This window comes from Scyliorhinus torazame, chromosome 27 (assembly GCF_047496885.1).
Source record: "Scyliorhinus torazame isolate Kashiwa2021f chromosome 27, sScyTor2.1, whole genome shotgun sequence".
In the NCBI taxonomy this organism is placed as follows: domain Eukaryota; kingdom Metazoa; phylum Chordata; class Chondrichthyes; order Carcharhiniformes; family Scyliorhinidae; genus Scyliorhinus; species Scyliorhinus torazame.
The window spans coordinates 11987707-12012155 of NC_092733.1; the positions used below are offsets into that span (position 1 = coordinate 11987707).

Consider the following 24449-nt stretch of genomic DNA (forward strand, 5'->3'; position numbering starts at 1 on the left):
CTCCCCATATCCCCCCTCCCCGATATCCCCCATCTCCCCCATATCCCCCCTCCCCCATATCCCCCCTCCCCCATATCCCCCCCTCCCCCATATCCCCCCCTCCCCCATATCCCCCCTATCCCCCCCTCCCCCATATCCCCAAGTGAATCCAGCCCTAACCTTAACCTCTGCAATGCACGCGCAACCGATGGCGTGCATTCATATACCTGCCTAACACTGTTGCCTTTTACCCCTGCCACCACCCCCCCCCCCCCCACAGGAGAAGCGCGCACACAACAATAGGGAGCATGTGAGGACTGGAGGAGGCCCCGCTGATGAGAGGCCACTGAACGTACACGAGGAAAGGGACCTGGAACTGGCTGGCGGACCTGAGGACCGGGAGGTTGCTGATGCAGAGGTCGGGGCCCCACGAGCAAGTGAGCCACCAACAACCCGTCCCCATATCCCCCCTCCCCTATATCCCCCTCCCCCGTATCACCTGATCACTGCCTGACGTCTAACCATGCATGCTTCATTGTGTATCGCAGGACCAAACGTCCAGGCACCCATCCCCGCAGATGCAGACCGCCCGCAGGATGCCCCTCGGAGACCACAGGAGACGGAGAGACCCGCACCCTCCAGCATGCGACGCCCGCAGGATGCCCCTCGGAGACCACGGGAGACGGAGAGACCCGCACCCTCCAGCATGCGACGCCCGCAGGATGCCCCTCGGAGACCACGGGAGACGGAGAGACCCGGACCCTCCAGCATGCGACGCCCGCAGGATGCCCCTCGCACACCACGGGAGACGGAGAGACCTGGAGCAACAGGGAGACGACACCCCCATCACGTGCGGGAGCGACCACCCAGCGATGAGGGGGGCAGCCACAGGCCCCCGTCACATCCGAGCCAGGACACCACTACCCAGGACACCACTATCCAGGACAGCACTACCCGGGACAGCACTACCCGGGACAGCACTACCCGGGACAGCACTACCCGGGACAGCACTACCCAGGACACCCCTACCCGGGAAGACGAAATACCGGACAGTGACTCAGAGTGGATGGGTGGAGACGAACCCCCACCCCAAAGTGCCATGGAGTCAGAGTGGGACGAAGAGCACGACACAACGCCACTGCTGTCACCAACACCCTCCACCATCGCAGAAACACTCACCACGGTTGGGCACTTTAGTGATGAGGCGTCTGGTACACTCACTGGTGCGCACAACACAGCCGTCCCGGTACAGCAGGTGGAGGTAGGAGCAGCAGAGGGACCGGGCGGTCGGAGGGCAGCCCAGGCCAAGCGAACATCTGCCGCCCAGATGGATCCCGGGTTCCTGCAGTTACCACACCCACACATAGATCCGATGCAACCACCGACACGGAGACGAGCGAATAGGGTGACGGGTGGCTTGCGGCGGCTGCGGTCGCAGGTGGAGGAGTCCACCCGCGTCCAGGAGCTGGGAGTGGTCCCGGTCATGCGTGCCACCCAGGCTGACACCGCACGGGTGGCGTCCGCGGTGGAGGCAATGGGTGCGACGGTGTCAGACATGGGGAACGGTTTGCGAGGCCTGGGGCCTTCCGTGCAGGCGGCGTCTGTGGCCCAGGAAATGGCTGCCCTCTCACAGGAGGCCATGAGCCAGTGCCAGCGCCAGATGGCAGAGGCGCTCAACGCCATAGCCCAGTCTCAGCAGGCCATGGCCCAGTCTCAGCAGGCCATGGCCCAGTCTCAGCAGGCCATGGCCCAGTCTCAGCAGGCCATAGCCCAGTCTCTGCAGGCCATGGCCCAGTCTCAGCAGGCCATGGCCCAGTCTCTGCAGGCCATGGCCCAGTCTCTGCAGGCCATGGCCCAGTCTCTGCAGGCCATGGCCCAGTCTCTGCATGCCATGGCCCAGTCTCAGCAGGCCATCGCTGAGGGCATCGGCGCCAGTGGCCATGTGCGAGCTGGCGTCGCACTGTCGCAGACAGGGTTCGACAACCCCCTGGGCTCCATGGCTGCAAACCTGCAGACCCCTGTCGATACCAGCACGGGCCTCCAGGACTGGCAGCACCAGATGTCGGGGGCGCGTCGGATGGCCAGTCCGTTCGCATCCCCCACCCATGTAGAGGCCTGGGGGCCATCGGGCACCCCGAGGGAGGAGGAGGTGGTGTGGTCCGTCCCGGCTCCCTCTGTAGGGGAGGTCCCGGTACACCGCGACACCTCGGACTCCCCTCCTTCCGTCCCAGGTGCATCGGGTGGGCAACGGGCAGGACAGGCTGGCAGCTCGCCATCCCAGTTGCCCGGGCCGCAGCCTGGCCCATCTAGGCCAGGACGCCCCAGGAAACGGCCGCCAAAGGGATCCAGTGTCAGAGGGCAGGAATCACAGGAGTCCACCTCCAGTTCTGCTGTACCGTCTGGGGAACCACGTAGACGTAGTCAAAGGGCCCGTAAGGCCAAACAATTAGACACTGAGTAAGTTGGCACGGGTGCAGGGCACAGATGAGTTTTAGGGGCTAGGGCACGTGCATGAACAGCTTTGGTTATTAAAGTCAATGTTACACCTACCGAAGCTGCCTTTGTGCTCTGTCCAAAGTGTGCGGGCGTGTCATGTACGTTGAGCGCAAGTGTGTGTGTGACGGGTGGTCTTACCTCAGCCCCAGGTGAGTCTGCCCCCTTCCCCCTGGGCCGCCATCAACATCCCCCGGGCAGAGGACGGGACCGTGCGCTGCAGTGTCACAGCCGCATGCAGGGATGGTCCGGGTGGATGGTGGTACTGTGGCCATGGGTCAGACATAGTCCAACGATGTAGAGCCAGGAGCTCATCGGAGGCGGGTTGTCATCATCCTCCATGGCCTGCGATAGACACGCGTCCACCCGCAACTGGGTGAGCCCGGCCCGTTGTGCCGCCGGTGGATCGGCAATTGGGGGCGGGGGGGTGGTGTGCATGCGGGTGGGGTGTGTGGGGTTGGGGAGGGGGGTGTGGGTGGTCGGCTGTTGTCATGGTGTGCGGTCTGTGGCCATACTACCCGATTCCCACGCCCATCTAGTCAGTGAAGCGGGCGTCTATCAGTCTGTCCCGTGCCCGCTGGGCCAGCCGGTAACGGTGGACAGCCACCCGCCTGTGTCTACCCCGTCTGCCCTGACCATTGCCCCCATCCCCCTCATCTGGGGAGGACTGGGCCTCTTCCTGCTGCTCCTCCACTCCGCCCTCCTCTGCCTGCGGCACATCGCCCCTCTGCTGGGCTATGTTGTGCAGGACGCAGCACACCACAATGATGCGGCCGACCCTATCTGACCGATACTGGAGGGCGCCCCCAGAGAGGTCCAGGCACCTGAAACGCATCTTCAGCACGCCAAAGCACCTCTCGATCACTCCCCTTGTCGCTACATGGGCATCATTGTAGCGGTTCTCCGCCTCATTGCGTGGCCTCCGTATAGGCGTCATCAGCCACGATCGCAATGGGTAGCCCCTGTCGCCCAGCAACCAGCCCCTCAGCCGGGGATGGCATCCCTCGTACATGCCGGGGATGGATGACCGCGACAACACGAATGAGTCGTGTACACTGCCTGGGTGACGGGCGCAGACGTGCAGGATCATCATGCGGTGGTCGCAGACCACCTGTACGTTCATTGAATAGGTCCCCTTCCTATTAGTGAACACGGCCCTGTTCTCTGCAGGTGGCCGCACGGCGACGTGCATCCCATCGATCGCGCCCTGGACCATGGGGAACCCGGCAACGGCAGAGAAGCCCACGGCCCGGGCATCTTGGCTGGCCCGGTCCACGGGGAAGCGGATGTAGCCATGGCATAAAGGGCATCTGTCACTGCCCGGATGCACCGATGCACCGATGTCTGCGATATGCCGGACAGGTCCCCACTCGGTGCCTGGAATGACCCCGTTGCATAAAAGTTCAGGGCCACCGTAACCTTGACGGACACGGGGAGAGGGTGTCCCCCGCCAGTGCCACGCGGTGACAGGTGTGCCAGCAGGTGGCAGATGTGTGCCACGGTTTCCCGGCTCATCCGGAGTCTCCTCCTGCATTCCCGGTCCGTGAGGTCCTGGTATGACTGCCGGGGCCGGTACACACGGGGCGCCCTCGGGTGCCTCCGTTGCCGTGGGGCCGCGACGTCCTCCTCCCCCTCCTCGTCCTGTCGGTCAGGTGTCCCTCCAGCCTGGGCGGCTGCCGCCTGCCCCTCTGCGGTAGCCTGCGCCGCCTCTCTGGCACGCTCCTCCTCCTCCTCCTCCTCCTCATCCAGGGCAACATAGACATGAGCGGCTGCCACCACGGCGGCCAACATCGCTGGATGGTCTGAAAACATGACGGCCTGGTGGGGGGGGGAGGGGAACGACGACATGTCATCATTGCCCATATCCCCTCCTCCCCCCAGCCAGGTGGCATGGACCGCATGGGTCCAACTGTTGGAGGCTGGCACCTGGCCAGGTGGATCAACTGATTTGCCCTCCCATCACCCACCCCAGCACGGACCCCCCCCCAACCCCCAACCTCCACCCCGGCACGGACCCCCTCCCCAACCTCCACCCCAGCACGGACCCCCCCCCCCCCAACCTCCACCCCAGCACGGACCCTCCCCCCAACCTCCACCCCGGCACGGACCCCCCCCAACCCCCAACCTCCACCCCGGCACGGACACCCCCCCAACCCCCAACCTCCACCCCGGCACGGACCCCCTCCCGGCACTCCCCCGGAGCCCAGCCTACTCTAACCACCCCCCCCCCCGCCGCACACACACACAAGCCGAGACACACCTCTCCTCACGCAATCAGTCTGCGGCCACGCCATTTCCTGCCCAGAGCCAACCCCCCAGGCCGTCACTCACCTCCTCGCTGGTCGGCGTGAGCCTGGAGCACCGGGTCACGCCGATGAAAAGGAGGTTTGATTGACGTCGACGTGAACGGTCATCACGTCGACGGGACTTCGGCCCATCCGGAAGGGAGAATATCGGCAGGCCGAAAATCGGCTGCCTTGCGCAGACACGTGACATTCTCCGCGGCAGCGGCGCCATTAACGCCCCGCCGACTTTTCTCCCTTCGGAGACTTCGGCGGGGGCGGGATTCACGGCGGCCAACGGCCATTCTCCGACCCGGCGGGGGGTCGGAGAATGACGCCCATGTTTCTGGAACATACCTCTTCATTCACCTGAGGAAGGAGCAGCGCTCCGAAAGCTAGTGACATCGAAACAAACCTGTTGGACTTTAACCTGGTGTTGTAGGACTTCTTACTGTGCTCACCCCAGTCCAACACCGGCATCTCCACATCATGAGAGAATCTGTGACTTTGCTGTCTTAGAAATAAACCTATTTTAAGGCACAGACCAACTTCAGACTCATTCTTCCCAAACATAAGTTATTGGAATTAATGCTGTATGCAAAGTTCCCTTCAGCAACATGAATGGAATTATGCTTTCCAATTATATTAAGAACCAGTATAAGTGGGAAGTGCATACATCACTGAAACAAGAATTATTTCCTCGACAAGCTACCTTGGCCCGATATTCCGGCACGTTCTCCATATTATCTCCTGTTATCTTTAAAAGCGTCCTTCGAACCTCTCTTCACTCATGCTTTTAATTTATTTATCTGACATGTATTTTCAAAATAAATTTTAAAAATCAAGCTGTTCCAAAGACACATAAAGGGAACAGTAAAATCTAATCTATGTAGTTGTATTTGTTCATAATAAATTTATCCCAATTTTACATTAATTTCTATCATTCAACGTATTGGGCGGGATTCTCTCAGCCCGGGGCGGGCCGGGCCGGAGAATCGCCGCGACCAATGTGAATCGCGCCACATCGCCCTGATGCCGGGATGCGATTCACCACAGAGCGGAGAATCGCCGCCATTGGCGCTGGCGTGATCAGTGCGACGCCGGTCGGGGGCCGCTCTGTCATGATATTCAAACATACATCACAACACATACATAATGATAGACAGACCAACAGACCAATTAGCACACATAACACGACAGCCAATCACAGACAAGAGCAGACACAGTATAAGACAAGAAACATGACACCTGCTGGCCAGTCCATCTGGAGACAGCACAGGGCCAGGACCTCATTAGCAAGACACTCACACAGTCACAATGTGCTGAGTACCAAGTCAGATGTGTAAATAGTTAGTTGGAATAAAACTGCGTTGTACCAATCGCAACCGTGTTGGTTTGTCTGTACCTCAGAGCACCCAACACCTCATGGTACCAGTGAGTGAATCGATACCTACCGGCAAATCTGCCATCCTGAGCCATGGACACCCGCAACAAACCGCAGCCGTTGCAAGTCGCTGGGAACAAATTGGAAGCTCTTCAAGCAGCGATTCGAACTGTTCATGCAAGCCAATGAAAAACAGGGCGCCTCGGACGAAACAAAGATTGCCATGCTCCTCACTACCGCAGGTCAGCACGCCATCGATGTATACAACTCCTTGGTGTTCGCGGAAGGCGAGAACAAATCTAAATATGACACGGTCCTCCTCAAGCTCGACAAGCACTTCAACGTTGAGGTCAATGAAAGCTTTGAGAGGTATGTCTTTCAGCAGCGCCTGCAAGGTAAGGATGAGCTCTTTCAGTCCTTCCTGACGCACCTCCGCATACTCGCGCAGTCCTGCGGTTACGACACCACCTCAGAGTCCATGATCCGGGACCAGATCATTTTTGGCGTTGCCTCCAGTGGCCTACGCCAGCAGCTTCTAAAAATTAAAGGCCTGACCTTAGCATCTGCAGTTGAAGCCTGTGTCCTGCATGAAAATGCGACCAGCCGCCATGCCCAATTTCAGGCGACCGAATCGGCACGGAGGGGGTCCCACGCGGTCGAATCGGCAAGCCAGGCCGCCCACGAGGCCGAACGCATCCAGGCAATCTAGTTTCTCCCGGCCCGCGGCCTGGACGCGCTTTTTGAGGCCTCCCGCGTTTGTGCGCGCCAAAACCTACGGCAACAGAGGGACGTGCTGCGCAGGCGCGCCCGACGCAAGACCGAACTGCGCATGCGCAGTGGCGTAACGAACGCCATGACGTCATGACGTGAGGCAACTGTGGAGCTGCACATTTAAAAGGGCAATGTCCTGCAAAAACCCGACAATGCCTACGCTGTGGCAAGATGGGCCACTACGCTGCCTACTGTCGAGCGGCTCAACCTGTTGATCTTCCACATCTCTGACAACCTCGCAGGAACGTGCGGACCATTCAGTCTCCACATCACGACATCCAAACCGACGACACAGATGACCAAGACGCCTTCCGGGTTGCGGTCATTGATGCGAACCGGGTCAACACCATCAAGCCGGACAATGAATGGAGTGCCACCCTAACGGTCAACCGATCGCCGATCACTTTCCGCCTGGACACTGGCGCCTCCGCCAACCTCATAGCATGGTCAGCCTTCTATGCCATGAAGGTCAGACCACCAATCCAGCCATCCCGGTGCAAGATGGTCGACTACAACGGGAACGTTATCCCGGCCATGGGATCCTGCCAGCTCCAGGTGACACACAAAACACATACGGTCACACTCTCGTTCGAGATAGTTGGCTCATCGAAGGACTCCCTGCTGGGCGCACAGGCATGTATGGCTCTCCACCTTGTGAAACAAATTCTCTCTCTCTCTCCAGACGGCACGTCTGACTTCCCGGATGCAGAGTTCCACGCACGGCTCCAATCGCTCCTCGCCCACAACCAGGAGGCATTCAAAGGCATGAGAACACTGCCATACACCTACCAAATTCGCCTCAAACCGGACGCCATCCCGGTCGTTCACGCACCTCGCAGGGTTCCTGCGTCACTTAAAGACCGCCTCAAGCAGCAGCTGCAGGATCTCCAGGACCAAGGTGTCCTATCCAGGGTCACGGAGCCCACGCCATGGGTCAGCTCCATGGTGTCTGTCAAGAAGCCCTCTGGCGAGCTCCACATCTGTGTAGACCCCAAAGACCTCAATAATAATATTATGAGGGAACATTATCCCATACCCAAACGGGAGGAGATCACCAGTGAAATGGCCCACGCGAAGATATTCACGAAACTGGATGCTTCTAAAGGATTTTGGCAGATCCAACTGGACCCGTCCAGCCGAAAGCTATGTACCTTCAACACCCCTTTCGGCAGATTCTGCGACAACCGGATGCCATTTGGCATCATCTCGGCATCCGAGGTCTTCCACAGAATCATGGAGCAGATGATGGAAGGCATCGAAGGGGTGCGCGTATATGTGGATGATGTCATCGTCTGGTCCACCACACCGCAGGAGCACATACATCGTCTCCAACGCATTTTTGCCCGCATCAGGGAAAACGGCCTGCACCTCAACCGAGCCAAGTGCTTCTTTGGCCAGGCCAAATTGAAGTTCCTGAGGTACCATATCTCCCGGTCAGGGGTCCGTCCAGATGCAGACAAGGTGAGCGCCATCACAGCCATGCCGCAGCCGGCCGACAAGAAGGCTGTCCTACGCTTCCTTGGCATGGTCAACTTCCTAGGGAAGTTCATTCCCAACCTTGCCTCCCACACGACGACTCTGCGCCACCTCATCAGAAAATCCACTGAGTTCCAGTGGCAATACACACACCAGCTGGAATGGGAGGAGCTCAAACGCAAACTCATTACGGCACCAGTGTTGGCGTTTTTTGACACGTCTCGTGCCATGAAAATCTCAACTGATGCCAGCCAATCCGGCATTGGAGCAGTGCTCCTGCAGAGGGATGATACGGCATCATGGGCCCCAGTGGCCTATGCATCATGGGCCATGACCCCCACAGAGCAGCGCTACGCGCAAATCGAAAAAGAATGCCTGGGCTTGCTAACCGGTTTAGACAAGTTGCACGATTACGTCTATGGTCTTCCACGGTTCACGGTCGAAACTGACCACCGCCCCCTGGTCAGCATAATAAACAAAGACCTGAACGAGATGACCCCTCGCCTCCAGCACATCCTACTTAAACTCAGGAGGTACGACTTCCAACTGGCCTACACTCCAGGGAAGGACCTCATCGTGGCGGATGCCCTATCCAGAGCAGTGAGCACGCCGCCAGATGCGGAGGGGTTCGTATGTCAGGTCGAGGCACAGGTGGCTTTGACAGCGGCAAATCTGCCGGCTGACGACTCCAGTCTCCAGACGACTAGTTAGTTGGAATAAAACTGCGTTGTACCAATCGCAACTGTGTTGGTTCGTCTGTACCTTAGAGCACCCAACACCTCACGCTCTACGCGGTCCCCCCGCCGATTCTCGGCCTGGGATGGCCGTAACAAAAATCCTGAGTCCCTCCGGCGCCGTTCTAACCTGCTCCTAGCCGGCAGGGACCTCGGTGTGGAAGGGTCCGGGGGTGGCCTGTTGGGGGAGTGGGGGGGGGGTGGTCCGACCCCAGGGGGGGCCTCCGTTGTGGCCTAGCCGGCGATCGGGGCCCCCGATCAAAGTCATGTTGTCAAAGTCATGCAGGTTTTCACTGATGGTCTTTGGTCTGTCTAGCTTGGCAGAAGAATTCCCAAGTCCTACAGAAACGAATATGCCCCCTGCACTCTGGATGGCTTCTCAAAGTCATAGAATAGTTACAGTAAGTTGGCCATTCAGCCCATCATATCTGTGTCATTTTTCCGTAACAGAAATCCAGTTGGTCCCACTCATGTTTTTTCTTTGCGGCCTGCCAATCTTTTCGTGTTAGATAATTGTCCAGCTCCCTTTTTAAAAGTCACAACTGAATCTGTTTCACTCTCAGCCAATTGAGGATGGAATCAATTGTCGGCCTTTTCAAGCAGTCTCAGATGCCAGGAGCGAGTGGAAAAAAAGTACAGACTTTCTGTGGAACAGTCAACTCATCTGAATTGTATATTTCAATTGTGTTTTGAATAACTATAGAGTCTGTGCCTCCACTATTCCAGATATTAACCTCTATTCTGCCTAACATCAGCTCTGAGCTTTTTCTTTGCCAGATAATTCTGCTGTATCACATTATTTGCATTTTCATTAAACTGCTGACCTCACAACATCTCCTCCTGTTCCCAATAATATTGTTAATGGTTCCCTCTCCTCTAATGCTGTTCCCCATGTCTTACCAACCTGCCCACATCTCACCAACCACCCTGACATCTCCATCCTTGGAAACTACCACCCTATTTTCCTTGCCCAGTCAAAGCACTCGAATGTATGGATGTCTCCCAAACCCATGTCCACCTTTGCTCGCAAAGCAATGAAATGGCCTTCAAAGGCACAAATGACATATTTTATGGTTGTAGCAGTGATGTATTATCCGTCTCCAGCCTTCTTGACATGTCTTCAGCCTTTGAGCCAGTTTACCACACCATTTTTCTCTCCAAAACCTTTCCACCGCTCTCAGCTGAGTGAGATTATTACTTGGTCCTGTCTTATTATCTAGTCATATCTAGAGAATCATCCATCAAATTTTGTCTGATCGTTATTTGGTGAGGCACTTTGGGAGGTTTCACTGAGCTAAATGTGCTATATAAATGTGAGTTGCTGTATGTCAACAGCTCCCATTCAATTTGCCATCTCAACAGTTCTGGTCTAGATGCAGACTGTGGACTCGGTCAGTGTTTTTCAAACTTTTTTTCTGGCGACCCATTTTTGCAAAATAGTCACCTCTCACGACCCACGCCATGTTATGGATTCAATAGACAATAGATTCTCCACAGTTACTTTTTAAAACATCACATTCATTGTTGGCACTTCTGTATTATTAAATGTAAAATTTGAAATGAAAATATATTTTCTATTTTTGTTGTTATTTGGAGATCTAAATAACTTGTAATAAAAATATCTGGGCAGGTCAGTGAGCAAAACCTTTGATTGCAGACTCCTGAGGTGTTTGAAGGGGGAATGAGGAAATTGTTGGAAACACGCCTGGATTTTGGGCTGATGGGGAAGGAAGGAGACTCACCATTGATCGCAAAGTCAGTCTCACTGAGAGAGCGACTGATTTCAGAAAGCGAGCGGAGAGCGACTCCCCATTTTAAATATATATCAGACCCATTATGCGCAAATAGCACCACTTGAAACATAGATCTGATTGACAAGGTTAAGAGTAACAGACATCAACAAGATTAACTGTCGCAGAAATTAAACCAACACTGACGTTAATGGATAGATATTCCATCTATCTAATGTGGATAAATATTCCAGTCGGCAGTCACTTGTTTTTGGGTGGGGGTGCAGGCATGGAAAAAAAAGAGCGTGAAGCACTGCTGGAAACTAACATTGTGCAGAAGGAGTATCTGCAGGAAATAAATTTAAAGATAATTGAATTTTTTCTTTTAAACTCATCGGTTGTAGATGCAGTTGCTGACTAACCTGGCTGATCAGCTGCTGCAGAAACGGGAGTGGCTGCTGGAGGCTGTATTGGTGGCGGTGACTGTGAGAGTTACCCAGGGAGACAGAAAGTCCACGGTGCCGGCCTCTACCTCAGCCAAAAGTGGCCACACACTTCATTGTAATCAGAATTCACCAAGGGAGAAAATGGGGAAAAAAGATCGGGCGATTCCTGGGGATCATTTTTGGAGATCTTTTGGCGACACGTTTTACATCATCCAGCGACCCACCCGCGGGTCGCGACCCCCACTTTGAAAAACACTGGACTAGAATACAGCAGAATTATCTGGCATACAGCATTAATACCACCCAAGATTAGTGTTTTCGGTTAGATGTAATATTAATGTTCATTAACATTTCTTTTTTCTTTTTGGTCAGGTTCAAGAACGTGAAGTTAACCTACCTTGTTTTATCACAGACAGGATTTTCATTTCGTAGTAGATGTAACTGTCTATAATTTTCTTCTTTTGAAATAATACTTTGTAAACTAAAAGGGATCAAATGGATTTAAAAAGAAATGTGTTAAATGTTGTTTATTACTATCACTATATAAGCTGAATCTCTGCTCATAAATGTACAGCATGGTCACAATACTTAACCCAGGGCTTCCCAACGCTTTGCCAGAACTTTTGAGTTTACGAGCACACAACTGCCACTGATTATCATAGAATTTACAGTGCAGAAGGAGGCCCATCGAGTCCGCACCGGCCCTTAGAAAGAGCACGCTACCCAAGGTCAACACCTTCACCCTATCCTCATAACCCAGTAACCCCACCCAACACTAAGGGCAATTTTGGACACTAAGGGCAATTTATCATGGCCAATCCACCTAACCTGCACATCTTTGGACTGTGGGAGGAAACCGGAGCACCCGGAGGAAACCCACGCACACACGGGGAGGATGTGCAGACTCCGCACAGACAGTGACCCAAGCCGGAATCGAACCTGGGACCCTGGAGCTGTGAAGCAATTGTGCTATCCACAATGCTACCATGCTTTGATTCCAGAAGGCTGCCAGGCACCTTAAAATGTGTTTATTTTTTGAAGCTGGGTGTAGCCTAATTAACTGCTCTATCAGTCCAATCACGATTCCATAAAGGCCTGTGAATAAATAGGTATCTGCTTAATTTTTTAGTAGAAAATCTGACTTTTCATCAAGTCCTGTCACTCTGCTCAACAACTGAAGCTTCCCCATGTTCAACCGCTGGAGTGAAATCATTTACCCAGCCCGGCCCCACTTCACAACTTTTGTGTCTCAAATTTTCAATCTAAGGTCACAAGATGTCGGCAGTATTGAAATAGAGTCACAACAGGAAGGGTTTGGGAAGCACTGGCTTAGCCACTAACCACGCGTGTGTCCAAAAGTTTGGCAAACTTAGGAATGGACAATCAGAGTGTAATTTTTATTGATATGGCCGCCTTAGGTAAGAGGCAGATTACTGTTAATGCATTTGGGGTAAATTACAAGTCAGACTGAGCTTTTGTTTAATTGTGTTTTTTGGTCTGGAACAGAATATGTGACATCTCATATCTGAGAGACATGATTCATCACTGTACATGTATTACAATCCACGGATAAATGGCATCACTGTAATTAACTTTACAAATTTTCCACCTGGTTTGCACACAGCAGCATCCAGAAAATCAATCCTCATTTATGGGAGTCTCTCAGCCAAGCACGAAGGGTGGCAGCCTTAATTATACGGGGAAAAGGTGCGATTTTCCCACCGCGATGCCCCTGGCCCAGTGAATGATGTGAAGGGCTAAATCAGTCTTTGCGCTGGGTGGGAAACTTCGTTGTGGCACCTCGGGGGGTATCAGAGTTCATTGGGTGGTCGGGGATAGGATAGGATAGTACCCTGGCACCAAGGTACCTTGGCATTGTTGGGGTGCCTGGTTAGCACTGCTAGGGTATAGGCTGGCAGTGCCAAAGTGCTTGGTTGATACTGCCAAAGGTCGTGGCCTGGGGGTCCATGTCCATGAAGGGGATGGAGGGGGAGGAGTTTCAGAAAGATTAGGGGTCTGCGATGTAGGGGACGAGGTCCTGAAAGCCGGGGGTGTAGCAATCAGGGCAGCCTCTCAAAATGGTGCCCTGATCTGTGAGGAGCCAGTCCTGCTGGCGAGCTCAGATCCCAGTGCCGGAAAACCTTCAAAGTGTGGCCTTGATGGGGAGAAATTCCCCGAGGCCCAAAGAAATGCCATTGAATAGCGGTCTCAATCGTAGCATTGCAGCTGTCGCAAAACACTCCGCCAAAAATATGTCAAACCGAACTTGGAAATTTTTCTGGTGAATCGCGCCCTTGACTTCTAAAATTATAACAGTTTGACTTCAGTCTTCCACCAGAGTAGAAGAGGTAGAATTGTGACCACTCTCCCACACGGTTGCCAATTTCAGCTGTCCTGTGAGAGGCACAGATGAAATGTCAATCATTTCCCAATAAGGAGGAAAAACATATTTCCTTTGAAACAAATGAGAACTTGCATTTTCCGTCTCAAAGTGGTGAAAGAGAAGGAACGAGAATAATGGGCGAAATTCTCCGTTATCGGCGGAAAGTCCGCCGATCGGCGCAAAAAACGGCGCAAATCCCACTTGCGTCACGTCATACAAATGGGCCGATAGTCTCCGGCCCGAAATGGGCTAGCAGCGACGTGACGGGATCCGCGCTTGCACAATGGTTCACGCCGTGCAGCGTCATACGCGCTGCACGGCGTGACGGCTCATAAGGCCGCGCAGCTCCCCCCCACCCGACCGGAACACCCGACCGCAATACCCGACTGGATGGCTAGCCGTCGCTCAGCCACGAGGTTCAAGTCACGCGATGTGGAGGCGCTCCTGGACGCGGTGGAGCAGAGGAGGGACGCCCTGTATCCCGGGCACGGCCGCAGAGTTGCCCCACGCCACAGCCGGCGTCTGTGGAGGGAAGTGGCAGAGGCCGTCACCGCTGTGGCCCTAACACCACGGACAGGCACCCAGTGCCACAAGAAGGTGAACGACCTCGTCAGAGCAGGCAGGGTGAGCCTCCCCCATATCCCCCATATCCCCCCCTCCCCATATCCCCCCTCCCCCATATCCCCCCCTCCCCCATATCCCCCCTCCCCCATATCCCCCCCTCCCCCATATCCCCCCCTCCCCGATATACCCCCCTCCCCCATATACCCCCTCCCCATATCCCCCCCTCCCCCATATCCCCCCTCCCCCATATCCCCCATATCCCCAAGTGAATCCAGCCCTAACCTGAACCTCTGCAATGCACGCGCAACCGATGGCGTGCATTCATATACCTGCCTAACACTGTTGCCTTTTACCCCTGCCACCACCCCCCCCCCCACAGGAGAAGCGCGCACACAACAATAGGGAGTATGTGAGGACTGGAGGAGGGCCCGCTGATGAGAGGCCACTGACCGTACACGAGGAAAGGGCCCTGGAACTGGCTGGCGGACCTGAGGACCGGGAGGTTGCTGATGCAGAGGTCGGGGCCCCACGAGCAAGTGAGCCACCAACAGCCCGTCCCCATATCCCCCCTCCCCTATATCCCCCTCCCCCGTATCACCTGATCACTGCCTGATGTCTAACCATGCATGCTTCATTGTGTATCGCAGGACCAAACGTCCAGGCACCCATCCCCACAGATGCACACCGCCCGCAGGATGCCCCTCGCACACCACGGGAGACGGAGAGACCCGCACCCTCCAGCATGCGACGCCCGCAGGATGCCCCTCGCACACCACGGGAGACGGAGAGACCCGGACCCTCCAGCATGCGACGCCCGCAGGATGCCCCTCGGAGACCACGGGAGACGGAGGGACCCGGACCCTCCAGCATGCGACGCCCGCAGGATGCCCCTCGCACACCACGGGAGACGGAGAGACCTGGAGCAACAGGGAGACGACAACCCCGTCACGTGCGGGAGCGACCACCCAGCGATGAGGGGGGCAGCCACAGGCCCCGTCACATCCGAGCCAGGACACCACTACCCGGGACACCCCTACCCGGGACACCCCTACCCGGGACAACCCTACCCGGGACACCCCTACCCGGGACACCCCTACCCGGGACAGCACTACCCGGGACAGCACTACCCGGGACAGCACTACCCGGGACAGCACTACCCGGGACAGCACTACCCGGGACAGCACTACCCGGGACAGCACTACCCGGGACAGCACTACCCGGGACAGCACTACCCGGGACAGCACTACCCGGGACACCCCTACCCGGGAAGACGAAATACCGGACAGTGACTCAGAGTGGATGGGTGGAGACGAACCCCCACCCCAAAGTGCCATGGACTCAGAGTGGGACGAAGAGTACGATACAACGCCACTGCTGTCACCAACACCCTCCACCATCGCAGAAACACTCACCACGGTTGGGCACTTTAGTGATGAGGCGTCTGGTACACTCACTGGTGCGCACAACACAGCCGTCCCGGTACAGCAGGTGGAGGTAGGAGCAGCAGAGGGACCGGGCGGTCGGAGGGCAGCCCAGGCCAAGCGAACATCTGCCGCCCAGATGGATCCCGGGTTCCTGCAGTTACCACACCCACACATAGATCCGATGCAACCACCGACACGGAGACGAGCGAATAGGGTGACGGGTGGCTTGCGGCGGCTGCGGTCGCAGGTGGAGGAGTCCACCCGCGTCCAGGAGCTGGGAGTGGTCCCGGTCATGCGTGCCACCCAGGCTGACACCGCACGGGTGGCGTCTGCGGTGGAGGCAATGGGTGCGACGGTGTCAGACATGGGGAACGGTTTGCGAGGCCTGGGGCCTTCCGTGCAGGCGGCGTCTGTGGCCCAGGAAATGGCTGCCCTCTCACAGGAGGCCATGAGCCAGTGCCAGCGCCAGATGGCAAAGGCGCTCAACGCCATAGCCCAGTCTCAGCAGGCCATGGCCCAGTCTCAGCAGGCCATAGCCCAGTCTCTGCAGGCCATGGCCCAGTCTCTGCAGGCCATCGCTGAGGGCATCGGCGCCAGTGGCCATGTGCGAGCCGGCGTCGCACTGTCACAGACAGGGTTCGACAACCCTCTGGGCTCCATGGCTGCAAACCTGCAGACCCCTGTCGATACCAGCACGGGCCTCCAGGACTGGCAGCGCCAGATGTCGGGGGCGCGTCGGATGGCCAGTCCGTTCGCATCCCCCACCCATGTAGAGGCCTGAGGGCCATCGGGCACCCCGAGGGAGGAGGCAGTGGTGTGGTCCGTCCCGGCTCCCTCTGTAGGGGAGGTCCCGGTACACCGCGACACCTCGGACTCCCCCCCCTTCCGTCCCAGGTGCATCGGGTGGGCAACGGGCAGGACAGGCTGGCAGCTCGCCATCCCAGTCGCCCGGGCCGCAGCCTGGCCCATCTAGGCCAGGACGCCCCAGGAAACGGCCGCCAAAGGGATCCAGTGTCAGAGGGCAGGAATCACAGGAGTCCACCTCCAGTTCTGCTGTACCGTCTGGGGAACCACGTAGACGTAGTCAAAGGGCCCGTAAGGCCAAACAATTAGACACTGAGTAAGTTGGCACGGGTGCAGGGCACAGATGAGTTTTAGGGGCTAGGGCACGTGCATGAACTCCTTTGGTTATTAAAGTCAATGTTACACCTACCGAAGCTGCCTTTGTGCTCTGTCCAAAGTGTGCGGGCGTGTCATGTACGTTGAGCGCAAGTGTGTGTGTGACGGGTGGTCTTACCTCAACCCCAGGTGAGTCTGCCCCCTTCCCCCTGGGCCGCCATCAACATCCCCCGGGCAGAGGACGGGACCGTGCGCTGCAGTGTCACAGCCGCATGCAGGGATGGTCCGGGTGGATGGTGGTACTGTGGCCATGGGTCAGACATAGTCCAACGATGTAGAGCCAGGAGCTCATCGGAGGCGGGTTGTCATCATCCTCCATGGCCTGCGATAGACACGCGTCCACCCGCAACTGGGTGAGCCCGGCCCGTTGTGCCGCCGGTGGATCGGCAATTGGGTGGGGGGTGGTGTGCATGCGGGTGGGATGTGTGGGGTTGGGGTGGGGGATGTGGGTGCTGGGTGGGTGGATGGGTGGGGGGTGTGGGTGGTCGGCTGTTGTCATGGTGTGCGGTCTGTGGCCATACTACCCGATTCCCACGCCCATCTAGTCAGTGAAGCGGGCGTCTATCAGTCTGTCCCGTGCCCGCTGGGCCAGCCGGTAACGGTGGACAGCAACCCGCTGTCTATGTTGCCCTGGATGAGGAGGAGGAGGAGGAGGAGGAGCGTGCCAGAGAGGCGGCGCAGGCTGCCGCAGAGGGGCAGGCGGCAGCCGCCCAGGCTGGAGGGACACCTGTGTCTACCCCGTCTGCCCTGACCATTGCCCCCATCCCCCTCATCTGGGGAGGACTGGGCCTCTTCCTGCTGCTCCTCCACTCCGCCCTCCTCTGCCTGCGGCACATCGCCCCTCTGCTGGGCTATGTTGTGCAGGACGCAGCACACCACAATGATGCGGCCGACCCTATCTGACCGATACTGGAGGGCGCCCCCAGAGAGGTCCAGGCACCTGAAACGCATCTTCAGCACGCCAAAGCACCTCACGATCACTCCCCTTGTCGCTACATGGGCATCATTGTAGCGGTTCTCCGCCTCATTGCGTGGCCTCCGTATAGGCGTCATCAGCCACGATCGCAATGGGTAGCCCCTGTCGCCCAGCAACCAGCCCCTCAGCCGGGGATGGCGTTCCTCGTACATGCCGGGGATGGATGACCGCGACAACACGAATGAGTCGTGTACACTGCCTGGGTGACGGGCGCAGACGTGCAGGATCATCATGCGGTGGTCGCAGACCACCTGTACGTTCATTGAATAGGTCCCCTTCCTATTAGTGAACACGGCCCTGTTATCTGCAGGTGGCCGCATGGCGACGTGCATCCCATCGATCGCGCCCTGGACCATGGGGAACCCGGCAACGGCAGAGAAGCCCACGGCCCGGGCATCTTGGCTGGCCCGGTCCACGGGGAAGCGGATGTAGCGGTGCGCCATGGCATAAAGGGCATCTGTCACTGCCCGGATGCACCGATGTCTGCGATATGCCGGACAGGTCCCCACTCGGTGCCTGGAATGACCCCGTTGCATAAAAGTTCAGGCCACCGTAACCTTGACGGACACGGGGAGAGGTTGTCCCCCGCCAGTGCCACGCGGTGACAGGTGTGCCAGCAGGTGGCAGATGTGTGCCACGGTTTCCCGGCTCATCCGGAGTCTCCTCCTGCATTCCCGGTCCGTGAGGTCCTGGTATGACTGCCGGGGCCGGTACACACGGGGCGCCCTCGGGTGCCTCCGTTGCCGTGGGGCCGCGACGTCCTCCTCCCCCTCCTCGTCCTGTCGGTCAGGTGTCCCTCCAGCCTGGGCGGCTGCCGCCTGCCCCTCTGCGGCAGCCTGCGCCGCCTCTCTGGCACGCTCCTCCTCCTCCTCCTCCTCCTCATCCAGGGCAACATAGACATGAGCGGCTGCCACCACGGCGGCCAACATCGCTGGATGGTCTGAAAACATGACGGCCTGGTGGGGGGGTGGAGGGGTGGGGGGGTGGGGAGCGACGACATGTCATCATTGCCCATATCCCCTCCTCCCCCCAGCCAGGTGGCATGGATCGCATGGGTCCAACTGTTGGAGGCTGGCACCTGGCCAGGTGGACCAACTCATTTGCCCTCCCATCACCCACCCCAGCACGGACCCCCTCCCAAACCCCCAACCTCCACCCCAGCACGGACCGCCCCCCCCCAACCTCCACCCCAGCACGGACCCCCCCCCAAACTCCACCCCAGCACGGACCCCCCCCCCAACCTCCACCCCGTCACGGACCCCCTCCCCAACCTCCACTCCAGCACGGACCCCCCCCAACCCCCAACCTCCACCCCGGCACGGACCCCCCCCCAACCTCCACCCCAGCACGGACCCCCCCCCAACCTCCACCCCGGCACAGACCCCCCCCAACCTCCACCCCGGCACGGACCCCCCCCAAACTCCACCCCAGCACGGACCCCCCCCCCCCCCCCCCCAAACTCCACCCCGGCACGGACCCCCTCCCCAACCTCCACCCCAGCACGGACCCCCCCAACCCCCAACCTCCACCCCTGCACGGACCCCCCCCCCAACCTCCACCCCGGCACGGACCCCACCCCAACCTCCACCCCGGCACGGACCCCACCCCAACCTCCACCCCAGCACGGACCCCCCCCCCAAACTCCACCCCGGCACGGACCCACTCCCCAACCTCCACCCCAGCACGGACCCCCCCCAACCCCCAACCCCCAACCTCCACCCCAGCACGGACCCCCCCTCCCAACCTCCACCCCAGCACGGACCCCCCCTCCCAACCTCCACCCCAGCACGGACCCCCCCCAACCCCCAACCTCCACCCCAGCACGGACCCCCCCTCCCAACCTCCACCCCAGCACGGACCCCCCCTCCCAACCTCCACCCCAGCGCGGACCCCACCCCCAACCCCCACCCCCACCTCAGCATGGACCCCCCCCCCAACCTCCACCTCGGCACGGACCCCCTCCCCAACCTCCACCCCAGCACGGACCTCCCCCAACCCCCAACCTCCACCCCAGCACGGACCCCCCCCCCAACCTCCACCCCAGCACGGACCCCCCCCAACCTCCACCCCGGCACGGACCCCCTCCCAACCTCCACCCCAGCACGGACCCCCCCCCCAACCTCCACCCCGGCACGGACCCCCTCCCCAACCTCCACCCCAGCACGGACCCCCCCCCCAACCTCCACCCCAGCACGGATCCCCCTCCCCAACCTCCACCCCAGCACGGACCCCCCCCAACCCCAAACCTCCACCCCAGCACGGACCCCCCCTCCCAACCTCCACCCCAGCACGGACCCCCCCCCCCAACCTCCACCCCGGCACGGACCCCCTCCCCAACCTCCACCCCAGCACGGACCCCCCCCCCCAACCTCCACCCCAGCACGGACCCCCCCCCCAACCTCCACCCCAGCACGGACCCCCCCCCCCAACCTCCACCCCAGCACGGACCCCCCCCCAACCTCCACCCCGGCACGGACCCCGTCCCAACCTCCACCCCAGCACGGATCCCCCCCAACCTCCACCCCGGCACGGACCCCCTCCCCAACCTCCACCCCAGCACGGACCCCCCCCCCAACCTCCACCCCAGCACGGATCCCCCCCCCAACCTCCACCCCAGCACGGATCCCCCCCCCAACCTCCACCCCGGCACGGACCCCCTCCCCAACCTCCACCCCAGCACGGACCCCCCCCAACCCCGAACCTCCACCCCAGCACGGACCCCCCCTCCCAACCTCCACCCCAGCACGGACCCCCCCCCCCCAACCTCCACCCCGGCACGGACCCCCTCACCAACCTCGACCCCAGCACGGACCCCCCCCCCCAACCTCCACCCCAGCACGGACCCCCCCCCCAACCTCCACCCCGGCACGGACCCCCTCCCCAACCTCCACCCCAGCACGGACCTCCCCCAACCCCCAACCTCCACCCCAGCACGGACCCCCTCCCCAACCTCCACCCCAGCACGGACCTCCCCCAACCCCCAACCTCCACCCCAGCACGAACTCCCCCCCCCCAACCTCCACCCCGGCACGGACCCCCCCCCCCAAACTCCACCCCGGCACGGACCCCCTCCCCAACCTCCACCCCAGCACGGACCCCCCCTCCCAACCTCCACCCCAGCACGGACCCCCTCCCCAACCTCCACCCCAGCACGGACCCCTCCCAACCCCCAACCTCCACCCCAGCACGGACCCCTCCCAACCCCCAACCTCCACCCCGGCACGGACCCCCTCCCCCCCCCAACCTCCACCCCGGCACGGACCCCCCCCCCCAAACCTCCACCCCGGCACGGACCCCCCCCCCCAACCTCCACCCCAGCACGGACCCCCCCCCAAACTCCACCCCAGCACGGACCCCCCCCAACCCCCAACCCCCAACCCAGCACGGACCCCCCCCCCAACCTCCACCCCAGCACGGACCCCCCCCCCAACCTCCACCCCAGCACGGACCCCCCCTCCCAACCTCCACCCCAGCACGGACCCCCCCCAACCCCCAACCCCCAAACTCCACCCCAGCACGGACCCCCCCCAACCCCCAACCCCCAACCTCCACCCCAGCACGGACCTCCCCCAACCCCCAACCTCCACCCCAGCACGAACCCCCCCCCCCCCAACCTCCACCCCAGCACGGACCCCCTCCCCAACCTCCACCCCAGCACGGACCTCCCCCAACCTCCACCCCAGCACGAACCCCCCCCCCCAACCTCCACCCCGGCACGGACCCCCCCCCCAAACTCCACCCCGGCACGGACCCCCTCCCCAACCTCCACCCCAGCACGGACCCCCCCTCCCAACCTCCACCCCAGCACGGACCCCCCCGCAACCTCCACCCCGGCACGGACCCCCCCCCCCAACCTCCACCCCAGCACGGACCCCCTCCCCAACCTCCACCCCAGCACGGACCCCTCCCAACCCCCAACCTCCACCCCAGCACGGACCCCTCCCAACCCCCAACCTCCACCCCGGCACGGACCCCCTCCCCCCCCCAACCTCCACCCCGGCACGGACCCCCCCCCCCCAAACCTCCACCCCGGCACGGACCCCCCCCCCAACCTCCACCCCAGCACGGACCCCCCCCCAAACTCCACCCCAGCACGGACCCCCCCCAACCCCCAACCCCCAACCCAGCACGGACCCCCCCCCCAACAACCTCCACCCCAGCACGGACCCCCCCCCCAACCTCCACCCCAGCACGGACCCCCCCTCCCAACCTCCACCCCAGCACGGACCCCCCCCCCAACCTCCACCCCAGCACGGACCCCCCCCCCAACCTCCACCCCAGCACGGACCCCCCCCCCAAACTCCACCCCAGCACGGACCCCCCCCCAACCCCCAACCCCCAAACTCCACCCCAGCACGGACCCCCCCCAACCCCCAACCCCCAAACTCCACCCCAGCACGGACCCCCCCCCCAAACTCCACCCCAGCACGGACCCCCCCCCAACCCCCAACCCCCAAACTCCACCCCAGCACGGACCCCCCCCAACCCCCAACCTCCACCCCAGCACGGACCCCCTCCCCCCAACCTCCACCCCGGCACGGATCCCCCCCAAACTCCACCCCGGCACGGACCCCCTCCCCAACCTCCACCCCAGCACGGACCCCCCCTCCCAACCTCCACCCCAGCACGGACCCCCCCGCAACCTCCACCCCGGCACGGACCCCCCCCCCCCCGCAACCTCCACCCCGGCACGGACCCCCTCCCCAACCTCCACCCCAGCACGGACCCCTCCCAACCCCCAACCTCCACCCCAGCACGGACCCCCCCCAACCCCCAACCTCCACCCCGGCACGGACCCCCTCCCCCCCCCCCCCCAAACCTCCACCCCAGCACGGACCTCCACCCCAGCACGGACCCCCCCCCCAACCTCCACCCCAGCACGGACCCCCCCTCCCAACCTCCACCCCAGCACGGACCCCCCCTCCCAACCTCCACCCCAGCACGGACCCCCCCCCCAACCTCCACCCCAGCACGGACCCCCCCCCAACCTCCACCCCAGCACGGACCCCCCCCCCAAACTCCACCCCAGCACGGACCCCCCCTCCCAACCTCCACCCCAGCACGGACCCCCCCCAACCTCCAACCCAGCACGGACCTCCCCCCAACCTCCACCCCGGCACGGACCCCCCCCAACCTCCAACCCAGCACGGACCTCCCCCCCAACCTCCACCCCGGCACGGACCCCCTCCCCAACCTCCACCCCAGCACGGACCCCCTCCCCAACCTCCACCCCAGCACGGACCCCCCCCAACCCCCAACCTCCACCCCGGCACGGACCCCCTCCCGGCACTCCCCCGGAGCCCAGCCTACTCTAACCACCCCCCCCCGCCGCACACACACACAAGCCGAGACACACCTCTCCTCACGCAATCAGTCTGCGGCCCCGCCATTTCCTGCCCAGAGCCAACCCCCAGGCCGTCACTCACCTCCTCGCTGGTCGGCGTGAGCCTGGAGCACCGGGTCACGCCGATGAAAAGGAGGTTTGATTGACGTCGACGTGAACGGTCATCACGTCGACGGGACTTCGGCCCATCCGGAAGGGAGAATATCGGCAGGCCGAAAATCGGCTGCCTTGCGCAGACCCGTGACATTCTCCGCGGCAGCGGCGCCATTAACGCCCCGCCGACTTTTCTCCCTTCGGAGACTTCGGCGGGGGCGGGATTCACGGCGGCCAACGGCCATTCTCCGACCCGGCGGGGGGTCGGAGAATGACGCCCAACATTTCTGCCCCGCAAGAAGTTGATAAGAATCAGTAACATTAGGTTTGAACATTCCAAATCCTCAACATGTTTCCAATGATCTGACATTTCATTGACACAAATAATACGTATCAATCAACACTACAAATAATGACTATTACAGATACAATGATAAATGGTGTGGCCTGGACCATGCACTTTCAGGGATCAGTCGAATAGACTGATCAGATTTGCAAAACAGCTGAATGATGCATTTACCATAATCTGTTTGAGGGTCACATGCTTTTTCCTCACGTTGATCAACTTGAACACGTAGTTCAGGCATTTTAACTGTTATACAACTTCCTATACAGGCAAAAAGAAAAAATACTTTGTCAAATATCTGTCTTCCAGTTTTTCAGGTAGTTCATTAAAATGAATGAAAGATTCTGAATGATTAACTTTCTTTCCTCTTTGTTTAATGAGCTGTCATTAACAGTAAAGCACTCCTAACTGTTATACAAATAATGCATTTGGGTTTATCTGCTTGTTGATTTAATTACAATTGCCATCCAAATCAAGAGGAAAAATTAAATAATCTTTTCTTCTTTGGAGGATTTTTTGTGTTTGCTAATTCAATATTTTATTGTCTCCCATTCCTCAAAACGTTCCTCTCATTTTATCTGATTATAAATTATATGTTTCCATCTCTGACTTCATCCTTGATAAAGCTGTTGTCGATACATTTGTACAAGAGAAACAGCAGACGGAGTAGGCTATTCGGCCCTTTGAGTTGATCCCAAAAGAAGATCATGGAGGGTCAAACCTCGAACCACCTTCCCATATTGTCTGTATATCCCTGAATTCCTTTGTATTCAAAAACCTATCAACCTCTTGAATATACTCACTGTCTGAGCATCCACAACCATTAGAGAGAAAATTTCAACCTC

The 24449-nt window shown here is 59.5% G+C and overlaps 1 protein-coding gene across 1 annotated transcript in view; it reads right to left on the bottom strand.

The window, feature by feature from the left end:
* LOC140403226 (complement C3-like) overlaps window positions 1-24449 on the bottom strand; it is a 466462-nt gene that overhangs the window by 22140 nt on the left and 419873 nt on the right. Inside the window, exons 38-39 of the mRNA XM_072490983.1 lie at window positions 23779-23865; window positions 11693-11776 (exon numbers count right to left, since the gene is read on the bottom strand). Coding sequence (XP_072347084.1) covers window positions 11693-11776; window positions 23779-23865 — 171 coding nt within the window. The remainder of the gene's footprint in view (window positions 1-11692; window positions 11777-23778; window positions 23866-24449) is intronic.